This window comes from Hemitrygon akajei, chromosome 1 (assembly GCF_048418815.1).
Source record: "Hemitrygon akajei chromosome 1, sHemAka1.3, whole genome shotgun sequence".
Lineage (NCBI taxonomy): Eukaryota > Metazoa > Chordata > Chondrichthyes > Myliobatiformes > Dasyatidae > Hemitrygon > Hemitrygon akajei.
Genome location: NC_133124.1, coordinates 84,050,232 through 84,063,732, shown reverse-complemented (window position 1 = coordinate 84,063,732; position 13,501 = coordinate 84,050,232). Strand labels below are relative to the sequence as shown.

General features: G+C 40.2%; 1 protein-coding gene across 4 annotated transcripts in view; it reads right to left on the bottom strand.

Annotated features, from left to right (window-relative positions):
* Nucleotides 1-13,501, bottom strand: part of afg3l2 (AFG3-like AAA ATPase 2) — a 79,019-nt gene that overhangs the window by 50,451 nt on the left and 15,067 nt on the right. For 3 of the 4 annotated variants that reach the window (XM_073046969.1, XM_073046942.1, XM_073046962.1), the window contains 4 exons: nt 13,360-13,428; nt 11,576-11,688; nt 8,236-8,388; nt 4,163-4,237 (listed from right to left, as the gene is read on the bottom strand). In XM_073046969.1, coding sequence (XP_072903070.1) covers nt 4,163-4,237; nt 8,236-8,388; nt 11,576-11,688; nt 13,360-13,428 — 410 coding nt within the window. The remainder of the gene's footprint in view (nt 1-4,162; nt 4,238-8,235; nt 8,389-11,575; nt 11,689-13,359; nt 13,429-13,501) is intronic. The other variant, XM_073046952.1, reaches the window with a different exon arrangement.

Below are 13,501 nucleotides of genomic sequence, written 5' to 3'. Positions count from 1 at the left end.
GTCTGCTTCTTATGAACCCTCCTGTTTTTCATGAGTCTGATAGACGTGGTGGGGTGGACAAGCGATTATCTGTACAGCAGTCATCTGTGCCAATCATGGCCCTTTCAATAATCACATCTGTTACGTACCCCGTAACTGGGTCACTTACCAGCAAAGATAGAGAGGTCCGTTGAAGTCTGATAGTACTAATTTTAACAGTATTTATTAGTAAAGATTCACAAAAATAATATCAATGCAAACATACAGATAATATACGTTGTCAATACTAAATCTAAAGGTGCGGGTATAATAATAATCAATAAGAAATAAGCTCTATCGTTGTCTAGGGGATAATGAATTGTCCGATGGAAATGTACAGTTCACTGCAGTTCCACAAGCTGCCGTCTTTTGGTTGTCGCTGTGTTGCACTTTGTTGGAGAGAGAGAGAAATAGGAATAGAATGGGAACAGTTACCCTGCGGGTTTTCCAACCTTTATGAGTTCGATCTGTCGGAGTCTCGTTGGGGGTGGCCGTTCACTTGTGGCCTCTCCTTTAGCTAAAGCCGTTCTTCCGTGGTAAGGCCGCCAATCTCAGGCAAGGGAAGGACGCACACGAGCCCCCCACCGGATATCGCTATTAAACGCTGTCACAGGATTTCTAGCGTGTCTTCTGGTGCGTCTGAGGGGCTGTTCCCACAGACCCTCTTTTTATCCTGACTCACAGGGTCTCAGGTGTCAATCAGGTTGGGGATGATGCAATCCCTCCACCAACCTCCTCCTTGGTTCATTGCCTGGGGCTTTGATTGCATCGTCCAGGATGCAATACACAAGTCCATCTCCAAGAGACAATAGCCGGTATCAATGGGTCCGCCTTTCGGAGGCCAGGACACATTCTAACCCTTTTGTAGATTCTGCATGTCTTTCTGTCATTTCCTGTGTCTCCTGAATTGACTCAATAGTGATCTTGTGATTCTCACAAAGGAGGGGGCTACCCCCGCACCCTTCAGCCCCTCAGAGCTGTGGTACATTCATAACACATCACAGTGGGTCCTTAGCTCAAGTAATGACATAGCCAATGAAATGCCACACTTTAAATCTGGGGTGCCACCAAGATGCCTTGAATGTGTTTTTCTGGTGGAAGAGAGTGCTCGTGATGATCAGATTGTGCTCGGCCCATTTGGTGAGAAATAGTACTTGCTTTGAGTTGATGTTGCTAATGCCTTCCTTTCCTGTGGTACTCTTTCAAAGTTTGAAGTCTTGATCGACCCTGGCATTGAAGTCCCCAGGAGAATTCTTATTCCCCTTGTGTATACTTGACAGTGTTGAGTCTAGGCTAGAAGGCCTCTTTTGCAAGTCCATAGATGGTGTATAAGCACTCACAACAGTTTCCATCAGGTTGTCGGCAAGCACCAAACAGACAGTCACGAGACATTTACTGATCCCCACAGGAAGTTCAAGCTGGTTCTTTACTGCAAACCCAACACCACGGATCCTGGGCTTGAAGGCTGCCTTCCCTTTCCAAAAGGGAAACCCTTTGTTTGCCAGATGGGTTTCAGAAAGAGCAGTTAGGTCAATTTAGCATCTCCTCAGTCATCTGATGATGATTTCTTTGATTGATTGATCACTGGCTGCACTAGAGTACACCCATTCCAAGCGCCAAAGGTCATGTTTTTTTAGTTTCTGAGCAGCAGAGTGATTCCTCAATAGGGCTGCTCAGTCATTGGGCAGCAGCCGAAGAATGCTTTCTGCCTCAGTCCAAGAGCCCACCATCCAGTGTGCCAGTTTGTGACCTCACAACCTTACCCCACTTTGCCATTTATTGATGGTGGATCCAGTGGCATGGAGTACAAGATGACTGAGGATCCTTCACTGCTGCAGCCTTGGTTAATTAAATGTGAATCTCTGATAAAATCTGCCCTGATGTTTTCAAGTAGGGAAACTAAGACTCTTCATAGGTGGTTATGGAGGACTTCTGCTCAACTCAAAAACTGGACACATGGAGGTTTCTGTTGGTTAGAAGTTCGAAGTTTGTCTGTGAGGTAGTACCAAAATGTGCTCCAAATCTTAATATCGGTTTTCTTGCAGCAATGTTTCTACTGTTGAATATTTTGGGACCAGGCTGATTTGTTCTGTATTGTTCAACAGTCAGTGTCTGTTATTCCACAGGTAATATGGATATCCTTGTTTGAATGATGACAACCCAACAGTTGACAGTGCCTGAATTTGGAGTGTTGCCATGATGTCTTAAACTAGAATGTACCTAGGCACTATCAAATGCAATTGGGGTTCTCCTTTCCCAATTCAACCATGTCCATCACAGACTTCCAGAGGATAGCAATGTTTAGAAACATAGCAATCCTGCAGCACAATACAGGCCCCTCAACCCACAAAGCTGTGTCGAACATGTCCTTACCTTAGAAATTACCTAGGGTTACCCACAGCCCTCTATTTTTCTAAGCTCCATGTGCCTATCTCTTAGAAGACCCCATTGTATCCACCACCACCACTATCACCGGCAGCCCATTCCACGCACTCACCACTCTCTATGTAAAAAAAAACTTACCCCTGACATCTCCTCTGTGCCTACTTCCAATCAACTTAAAACTGTGCCCTCTCATGCTAGCCATTTCAGTCCTGGGAAAAAGCCTCTGACTAAACACATAATTAATGCCTCTCATTATGTTATACACCTCTATCAGGTCACCTCTCATCCTCCAACACTCCGAGGAGAAAAGGCCAAGTTCACTCAACCTATTCTCGTAAGGCATGCTCCCCAATCCAGGCAACATCCTTGTAAATCTCCACTGCATCCTTTCTATAGTTTCCACATCTTTCCTGTAGTGAGGCGACCAGAACTCAGCACAGTACTCCAAGTGAGGTCTGACCAGGGTCTTATAACTGTAACAGCTGTAACATTACCTCTCAGCTCTTGAACTCAATCCTACGGTTGATGAAGGCTAATACACCCTATGCCTTCTTAACCACACAGTCAACCTGTGCAATAGCTTTGAGCGTCCTAAGGACTCGGACCTCAGGATCCCTCTGATACGCCACACTGCCAAGAGTCTTACCATTAATACTATATTCTGCCATCATATTTGACCTACCAAAATGAACCACCTCACATTTATCTGGATTGAACTCCATTTACCACTTCTCAGCCCAGTTTTGCATCCTATCAATGTCCCGCTGTAACCTCTGACAGCCTTCCACACTATCCACAACACCTCCAATCTTTGTGTCATCAGCAAACTTACTAACCCATCCCTCCACTTCCTCATCCAGGACATTTATAAAAATCATGAAGAGAAGGGGTCCCAGAACAGATCCCTGAGGCACACCAATGGTTACCGACCTCCATGCAGAATATGACCCGTCTACAACCATTCTTTGCCTTCAGTGGGCAAGCCAGTTCTGGATCCACAAGGCAAAATTCCCTTGGATCCCATGCCTCCTTACTTTCTCAATAAGCCTTGCATGAGATACCTTATCAAATGCCTTGCTTAAATCCATATACACTACATCTACTACTCTACCTTCATCAATGCTACTAAGCCTGGCATTGCAGTAATCCAGGAGGATTTATTTTTCTACCTTTGGATACAAAGTCTTTTCTAAGGTCAGAATAGAAGTCTCTTTTAACTTCATGAATAGTTTCCAAGATAAAGTGTATGTGTTGATGACTGTAGTGTGTGTTTCGCACTTGGGGTCAGAGGGTTAGAAGACATACACTTGTACTGCTTGGGGAATTGCAGTGATCCAATTTACTCTGTTACAAAAGTGCTTTAATGAATTTGGCAAATTGATTCTAATGAGTTTTTGTTCTCCTTCTGGGTGACAACTACGATACTGGAATTCTCGCATGCAAACACTACCAATCATGGTCTCTTACACATAACCAATTTTCTTCATTTTAGCAGCAATTCTATACTTTAGGCCAAAGGTCACTATTTTATTCTGTATGCCACATTCAACCCTCTGAATATTTTCAAGACATTTCTTAAAATTTATCCCTTTGAACAAGTTTTTTTGGTCATCTGTTTTACCTCTTGCGGTTCAGCAGCAAATCAACCAGGATATTTCATTACCTTCAAAAGGTGGTGTATTTACAGAAGTTCTGTTGTATAGTACAAATTTTAATTCATAACAATCTACAAAGTAGAATATTGTATAAATGAACTTACGGCATCCATGGTTGCTTTATCAGGAGCAAAAACTACTCTAACATAGCGTTTGTTTACAACTTCCAACCTCTCCACCTGGTAACAAGAATAGAGGTGGTAAGTAACAAAATTTTGACCCAACTCATCTTCATTCCTACATGCTAACAAATTCAAAGTATCTATTTTTTCAGATAGTAATTGAAATTCAAATTTAAGCAGTGATATTTATAATGAAGGCAAGATAAACTTGTATGTTAAAAATATTTTAGTCAAGAACTCAATGTCATTGTTACAAATTTAAGTCAATTCTAAAGAAACCTTTAGAACCATAGGACAAGTCTTTAAATGTAATATTTTTTCAAAAGTACACTATCTGCATAGATGATTGTGTTTCCAAATTGACCCATAATTTTTCCACAACATCATTCAACAAACTTTGTCTTGCTTTCCATGTTTTTTTAACCCACCTTGGCATGGTATTTTATTTGTGAATACAATTGCTATATTCTGAAATACTGACACCAAAATGATTGCTTCTTGTCACAACTAGCTTGCTAATGCTATAAAGCTTACAATTTGTGCCATTAGTATACGCAGAGTGCAGAAAATGCCATTCCATCTACAACTTAATATTCTCCCTGCACATTCAGGAAGAAAACCCAAACAAGCTCCAAGTCTCATTCATCTAAACTCTGGAGAACACAGCCTCAGCAGAGGTAATACTTGGTTAAATGAGGGTTCTGCTTCCTGAGAACTGTTCAATAACCAGCTTCTTTGCGAGTCAGTGAAGTCTGTTTTTTGTAGCTGCCCACATCATAATTGTTCTGCATACACTTACTAAAATTCTTTCATTTCAGTGGTCAATACATTAACCTCCATATTAAGTGGGGAAGGAAGAGTTGAAGGGCCACATGCCTAGAGAATGGGCTGTATCACAATTTCCCACATATAAAAGCCACATCATCTGTGCATGCACCAAGAATCACAAGTTATAATAAAAGCAAATGTTTCATGTTTACTTTTTCTCCCCCCACATATACTATGAGAGCAATTTTTATTCTGTATGTCAAATATTTTGGGTATTATCTATGAATATTTTAAGAGCAAATTTCCATTACCAAAATGGCCAGATCACAAAACTCACCTGCAGTCATCCTGATAGTACACATAATGAAATTAAAATATATACTCTATCCAGTCATAAATGACTACCATGAGTGGCACTAGCTTGAAAAATGTTTCAAAAATATATGGAAGAATTTGTATAAAGTGAGATTTTCATAGCTCAGATTATTCAACCCCCTCCCCCTAATGAAGCAAACCTGCCATTCCTAGAACCTATCCTGCGAATCTTCACTGTCTTTTTGTGTCCGTACAAACTGCAGACTTCTTGGATAGAGACACTCCACTCTAAGAATGGAGGGATGCAAAAGACAGGAAATTATAGGCCAGTTAGCCTGATTTCAGTGGTTAGTTACATGAAACTTTGGCTAATTGGGGAAGTGTTTAATTGGATCAAAATGTACTGGTCTTGGTGTGTAAGGGTGTCAAAGATTACAGGGAAAAGGCAGAAGAATGGGATTCAGGAGTAAATAAGTAAATAAATCAACCATGATGGAATGGGCTGGATGTCCTAATTCTACCCCTATCTAATATGCTCTCAGACCAAAACTATATACAACTGTAGTTTCACTGATGTTTCATATAAATGCAACAAGACTTCCTTAGTCCTGCATTCAAATCCTCTTGTAAGAGGCAAACACAGAGTTCGCCTTAAAAAATTCCTTTTTGCACATGGTTGTTGGCCTTATTTAACTTGCGTAGAAGCACATCCAGGTCCTTCAGAACATCAAAGTCACACAGACTCCCACCATTTAATTTATAGCTTGGTTTTCTATAGCTTGGTTTTCTTTGATCTGCAAAGTGGACGATGTGATTGCATTGGAGAGTCTGCAGGGGAGATTCACTTGGATAGGAGGCCTTTAGTTACGGGAAGAAATTGGATAGGCTGGACTTGCATTGCCCGGAGTGAAAAAAATCAAGCAGAAGAATAAAGATCCTGGCAGCAAACAAAACTATTAACTACTTAATTAATCACACTTTTTCTGGTAAACAATCACTGCAATCAATAGACTATAACTTCCCTTTCAGAGTTGAGCTTTTGAACCACCTGCACGACCAGGCATTTTTAACAGTGTGAACTGAAGTCTCGAAGCTGCAGCACAGTTGCGACATGGCCAGTATGGGACAAATCAAGGCTTTCTACTTTGATTAACTGTGTGAAAAATATTTTAGACCCAGAGAGTCTCAACCATGGACTAAGATGATATGCACAACGTTCCTACAGAATGGCTACAAGGCGAAGGAAATCAATCAGGCCCTTAATAGGGCTGACGGAAAAACCAGGAAATCTAACTACAAGGAGGAACTCATCACTGCCTTCTGTCTTCCCTATATTTCCACAGTTTCTGGAAGGATTGCTATGATCCTGAAGAAATACTGGATTAATACTATCCACAAACCCGTAAGGAAGCTCAAATCATAGCTTACGCGGGTCAAAGGTGACCTGGGGCTCAAGGCAGCTGGCACTTACAGGATTCCCTGTGAATGTAGATTGACTTTGACGGCACAAAACTACTGTGCTGCACCAGTGACTTTTGCGACTGCCTGGTAAAGGAAACCATTGAAATAGAACTAGAGGAAAAGAATTTTAACAAAGATGAAGGTGTTGCTCTAAGAAATGGAATTCGACTGTAAACGAGGTGAGACAACAGAAACTTGATTGGATGAGGACTAACCAATCAAGAGGGACAGAAGGCGGGAGTCAAAATACCGCTGAACTAAACATGCCCAGGCATTCCTTGATGACGATGACAAAGTTTGTCATGCAAGCATCGGTTAAAATCAATCCCTTTTCCCAGCTGAAACCCAAGAAGAGTTCATTCATCATAGACACAGGGAAAGCACAAGGTCCTTTTTCCACTAGTCACAGTTTGCCAATCTGAAAAGGATCGGTTTACTTCCACTCTGCTTCATCTCCAACAACCAATTCTCAATCCATGTCTGTATGTTATCCTCAGTTCCACATGTCTTAAGTCTTGATGATCAACCTTACTGAATGACCTTCCAAATATCCAAACACTCCACATCTAGGGGTTTCTCCTTTCTACTCTACAAGTCAAGTCAGTCAAATAAAAATTAGTCAAACATAATTTTTTTTTCATAAATCCATGTTGGCTCAGCTCAATTCCATCATTCTTTTGAGTGTGTTCTGTTATTACATTCTTTATTATGGATTGCAGCATTTTCCTCTACCACTGGAGTTGGATAATTGCCCACCATACCGCAGGCTTTTCCCTCGCTCTTTTTTTAAACAGTGGTACGCATCAACCAACAAGAAAAATCTCAGGACCTACAGAACTCTGAAAAACCTATAACACAATATCTATAACATCTACAAACCTATAACACCTTGATGGACACCTGATGAGTTTGAGAACACAATAAATACCTGTAGAAAACCCGAGAACAGAATTAAACACCATTAAAATTAATTAAACCAATTAACTCAACTTACAACATTTGAGAGGCTACTTCCCACATAGTAAACAGTAAGCATTAAAAAAAATTAAAGATAAAGATTCTATTCAACCAATTGAAATAGACACAAAATAGCAGCTATTCTGTAGTAAAGAACTGAGAAAGTGAGAATCTTCAACCTTGAAACTACTTAACTGCAGTTATTGTTTACAAAAGGTATCAATGTTGTAATTGTTTCTAGTATCGTTTAAATGTTTGGCAATGTTTTAAAAGAGTTACATTGAGAAACTACATTTGTTAAATATTTTCCAAATAAATAAAAGAATCCGGAAATGTGATCCTCAAAACTAGAGTTGACTTGGAGATCAGAAACACCTAATGATTCCGTTTTCAAATTATACAGCTATTATAAAGTAGAATTTCAGAAGAAAGAAAATTAAACATTTTTAGACAGTAAAAATGTCTAATAGACAGATAGATGTCAAATTATGAATTTTACATAAAGTGCAACAAATTTTGCAATAGTAAGGCATAGATGGCAATTCAACACTTACTATTCCTTTAGAAAGGTAATTATTGACGAAGTCTTTCCACGTAACTTCTCTACCAACGTTTCTGAAGAAAACATAATAAGCAATAGTTGCCCAAAATGCTGCTCCTCCTATGAAGTAAAATCGAAATTCCTTATCGTCCCAGGGAATATCACCCTAGAAAATAAAAAGCTATTAAGTAGATGTTAATAGATAATGCATTCAAACATATCCAAATGTATTGTTTCTGAGATAACTATCTGCTGTGCTGAAATATTAAATACTAAACCAATGCACAAAACACACTGTAGATTTCTATTCTAAACGTTACAGATATTCACAACTGAGTTCAGTCTTAAAATAAAATTCTACCTAATGTCTTGAATTTTTGAAATTCGATCCATTTCTTCACATCACTAGTGTGCTTTATATGATAAGCAGTGCCATTGACACTATTGATAGGGGTATATTTACATATATATTTATTGCAAAGGAAGCAACTATTCAGCCTATCTTTTCCATGCCAGCTTCCAGAAGAGCAGCCCCATCCGTCCTATTCCCTTTATTTCCCTGTAAACTTAAAGTTTCTTCTTCACATGCCCATCAACCTTCCTTGATTCTTTTTCCATTAATCTGTGGTAAAAGAGCAATTTATAACAGGCAATTAACCTAGCAGCATGAGATGGGAAAGGAAACTGGAGTTCACAAGTTCTCCCCATGACAGATATTTGATATGACTTGAGGAGAACTTGTGAACTCCACACATCTGAGGTCAGGTTAGAACCTAGGCCCCTAGAACTAAGGCAGAAATGCTAACTGCCGGACTACTGTGCTGTTAATAGGAAATGAAACGTGGATATAATCTAAGCACCCATCTGTTTCATATTTAGCACAGGAAGCAAACAGAAAATATGCACAGGCATTTGAAAGTTTGAAAGACAAAGATGGGAGGGAGTGTAATGAGTGCGGAGGACATTGAAACCCTGCAGGTGGACATAGATAGGCTGAGTGATTGGGCAGACATTTGGCAGATGAAATATAATACTGACAAGTGTGAGGTCTTGCACTTTGGCAGGAAAAATAATAGAGCAAGTTATTATCTAAATGGAGAGAAACTGGAAAGTGCTTCTGTGCAAAGGGATCTGGGGGTCCTGGTGCAGGAAACACAAAAAGTTAGTATGCAAGTGCAGTAGGTGGTCAAGAAGGCCAATGGAATGCTGGCTTTTATTGCTAGGGGGATGGAGTATAAGAACAGGGAGGTCTTACTGCAGTTGTACCGGATATTGGTGAGACCACGCCTGGAGTACTGCGTGCAGTTCTGGTGTCCATATTTAAGAAAGGACATACTGGCTCTCGAGGAAGTGCAGAGAAGGTTCACTAGGTTAATTCCGGGGATGGATGGGTTGATGTATGATGAGAGGTTGAGTAGATTGGGACTCTACTCATTGGAGTTCCGAAGAATGAGAGGCGATCTTATTGAAACATATAAGATTGTGAAGGGGCTTGATCGGGTGGATGCGGGTAGAATGTTCCCAATGATGGGTGAAACTAGGACTAGGGGGCATAATCTTAAAATATGGGGATGCCGTTCCAGGACTGAGATGCGGAGAAATTTCTTCACTCAGAGGGTAGTGGGGCTGTGGAATTTACTGCCCCAGAGAGCTGTGGAAGCTACTACACTCAATAAATTCAAAACGGAGATAGACATTTTCCTGGATAAAAATGGCATTAGGGGATACGGTGAGCGAGCAGGTAAGTGGACATGAGGCTAGGTTTAGATCAGCCACGTGATCTCCTGGACCAGTTTTCGATAGCCTGGATGGGTCGGAGAGGAATTTTCCAGATTTTTTCTCCTCAATTGACAACTCGGTTTTTTCCCCCCCCGGGTGATCACATGGGTTTGGGCGGGATGAATAATAAAATAAAATGGGCGGCATGGTGCCCTGTTGGTTGGCGCTGTTGCCTTGTGGGATTCGGTGAAAACTAGAGTTAAGATTGGATCAGCCATGATCTTGTTGAATGGCGGAGCAGGCTTGAGGGGCCGATTGGCCTACTCCTGCTCCTATCTCTTATGGTCTTATGTTCTTAAGGCAAATATTTATTGGGAAGAAAATTTGCACTTTTATTTAAAAGACAATTCCAACATGTTCAGTGGAATTTGATTTCAGAGATCATGAAGCTGTTGGTACTGATCCCCGATACATACTTCAATTTATACTTGATTCAATGCTTGGTGTTATTGTTTTAACATTAGTATAATTTCGTCATGAGGAACAATTTCATATAACTGAAGAAAGAAACAGATTTGTACCATTTAATAGTTATATTTGTAAAGAACTGATTTGCCATCAAGGGCAGTATTAAACCAAGACACTTACACAAGGGTTTAAAAATGGGTCTAATTTTATGCTTCTTTAAGAAGGAAGAGCACCACAGACATGGAAGACACAGGTTTCCTGTCAGCATCCAGAGCGTAATCAAGTGTATCACATTCCAACCTGAGAAAGACAAAGGCTGCAGCAACAGCATCTGAATACTCCTCTCCCACATCATGCACTGCTTCAGTCAGCAGTTTCCATGGAAAAAGGACTTAGATTAATTAAGAGTCACTGGTTGAATTAGTTTGGCACAATATCATGGGCCATAGGTTTTGCTCTCTACAGTTCTATTCTATATTCAATGCTCCAACTTTAAAATCACTACAGGTTGTTAATAAGCAATTAGTGAGTTTTCAAGATATTGCTTGATAATATCAACCTTCCTTTAATTTCCATATTTGTAAAAGAACTGTTTCTGTGCAACTTATCTCATTTAAATAAAAACAAAACTATCATACAAATAGTTAAAACTTTCAGTTGTTCATCATGGGCTAGAACTCTGGTTGATTTTCTGCATTCCTTCTCTGGAGAACTAAATGTATTGTGATTTCTGAAAGAGGAGATTAAAGTACTTAACTAGAGCTTAAGTGCTCTCACCTCCAATAATGTATATGTTTAGCGATACCAAATCCAAAGTTTATTGCAGGTTAAACGAACAGTGGGCTATAATGACTGCTGAGTTTTGCATAATAATTTAATAGCTGAACAATTGCTTTTTGCCATTATGTATCCCAAGAATCAGCTATTTCAATGCAGAATACTATTCCAGTTTCTTTGACTCTGTTGTTCTTCAAAGTTCTTAAAACAGATGACCAAAACAATGCACAGTACACAAAGGTGGTCTCACTGCCTTCCTTCACAGATACTGCTTAATCAACCGAATGTTTCCAGAACTATAATATTTTACTTTTAATGAAGAAAGTGCTTGGAACTCCAGGAATTTAAACTTGCATAGCAGAATTAAAGCAAAAGTTCCCAGCACTTACCTTCTGTAACCTGGCCCACCAAGTGGATTCATCTTTTCGGCCTCCTTTCTTTCCACCACTTCCACCACCTGAACCATTATTCCCAAGACGCTGAGAATTTGTAGATTTTGACTCTGAAATATTCAACAGATCATTATCAGTTGCCATTGTTAACTGGTTAAATCATTATGTAGTACAGATATTTGAAACACCCTAGTTTCCTTGGCTGTGCAAGTCTAGGGAAGACACTCTCAAGTCCGGCCAAACTTGTGAGATTGAGACTCCTCGATCCCAGCTCAAACCCTGGTTTGTGTGGATGATGTGTAATTTGCTACCCTGTTACAAATTAGTGTCATGAAATAACAGATAGTACACTGCATACAATTAAAGGAATTATATTTATGAATCTTAACTTAAGGGTTCGTAAAGAATAACAAAAAGGACTCATTCTAATTACCGTAGATTCCGGACTACAGAGCGCACCTGATTAAAAGCCGCTGGCTCTAATTTTAGAAATAAAATCAATTTTTTAATTGTAAAGGCCGCACCGGATTTTAGGCCGCACCGCTACTTTTAAATATACATACGTATCGGTAACACAAATTACGTTGCATATACTTTTTTACTGAACAGCACGAACAACATTCCAATATCTCCTAGCGACTGGTAAAAATATATATACTGCAGCCTACCAGGAAAAGTTATTGATCGCCTTTAACTTAAAAGCAGCGTTTTCGCTCGGGTCTGACGCGCTTGCGTAACGCGATCGGGTCTAATCGGGTCTGACGCGCTAGCGTAACGCGATCGGGTCTAATCGGGTCTGATGCGCTCGGGTCTGACGCGCTCGGGTCTGACGCGCTTGCGTAACGCGATCGGGTCTAATCGGGTCTGACGCGCTCGGGTCTGACGCGCTTGCATAACGCAATCGGGTCTAATCGGGTCTGACGCGCTTGCGTAACGCAATCGGGTCTAATCGGGTCTGACGCGCTCGGGTCTTGCTTTTCTTCGAGTATTTTCCATGTTGATGAGGGTGAGTACAAATGACTGATTTACAATAATTTAATTGTGAAAGTGCGCTTGATTTATCGTACAATTTCATTGGACCTCTGTGAACTACTCATCAATTTTATTGGTCTACTGTTACGAGGCAAAATGTTTACGAGGCGGCATGAAAAAAAACCATGTATTAGCCGTTCTGGATTAAAGGCCGCAGAGTTCAAAGCTGTTCAAAATGTGGGAAAAAAGTAGCGGCTTATAATCCGGAATCTACGGTAAACAGTAAAATGTGCACAAGTTGGAGCTCATCTTGAACTTCTCTGTCACACGTGCTGGGCCCTTGGTCAGCATGAACGCCCACACCACCTCCCAAACATCGATCGCAATCCATCTCGAACAAACAGCTCTCCCATTGGATCGTATGCTAAGACCAGTTCTCCCCAGTGTCTTCTCTCTTCATCTCCTGCCGAACAAAAAAAGCCTAAGCCCAACCTTAGTGTCCCTCACCAGAGAAACCTCCCCTTAATTCCACCATCCTAATTGGATGGCACACATTTCTCCTCATTTCTCATCTTCAACAATAACCCAAACAACCTGAAAACAAGCTGCTCTTACAGAACTGCCAAAATGAAATACATACAACATAACGGCAAAAAAATGAACTAGGGCATTACATATTCAACATAGATTACTGGATAACTAATCCTAAAGTCACTGTTTTCCCTGTTAATAAATGATCACGAGAAATTCTAAATTAATGCAAGTCATTTGTAAATTTAGATATGATGGCAATAAGCCAAATCCCATACCTTTTGCTTCAGAGGATCCTTTGGATTCATTTGCTTTTTTGGATTTGCTTGGAAAATATTTTTCAAACCCTGCAGGAAAATAATGCCAGTTTAAAATCTATACAAAGTGTAAACTTAAATCTTGAAAATGTATAGGATGAAC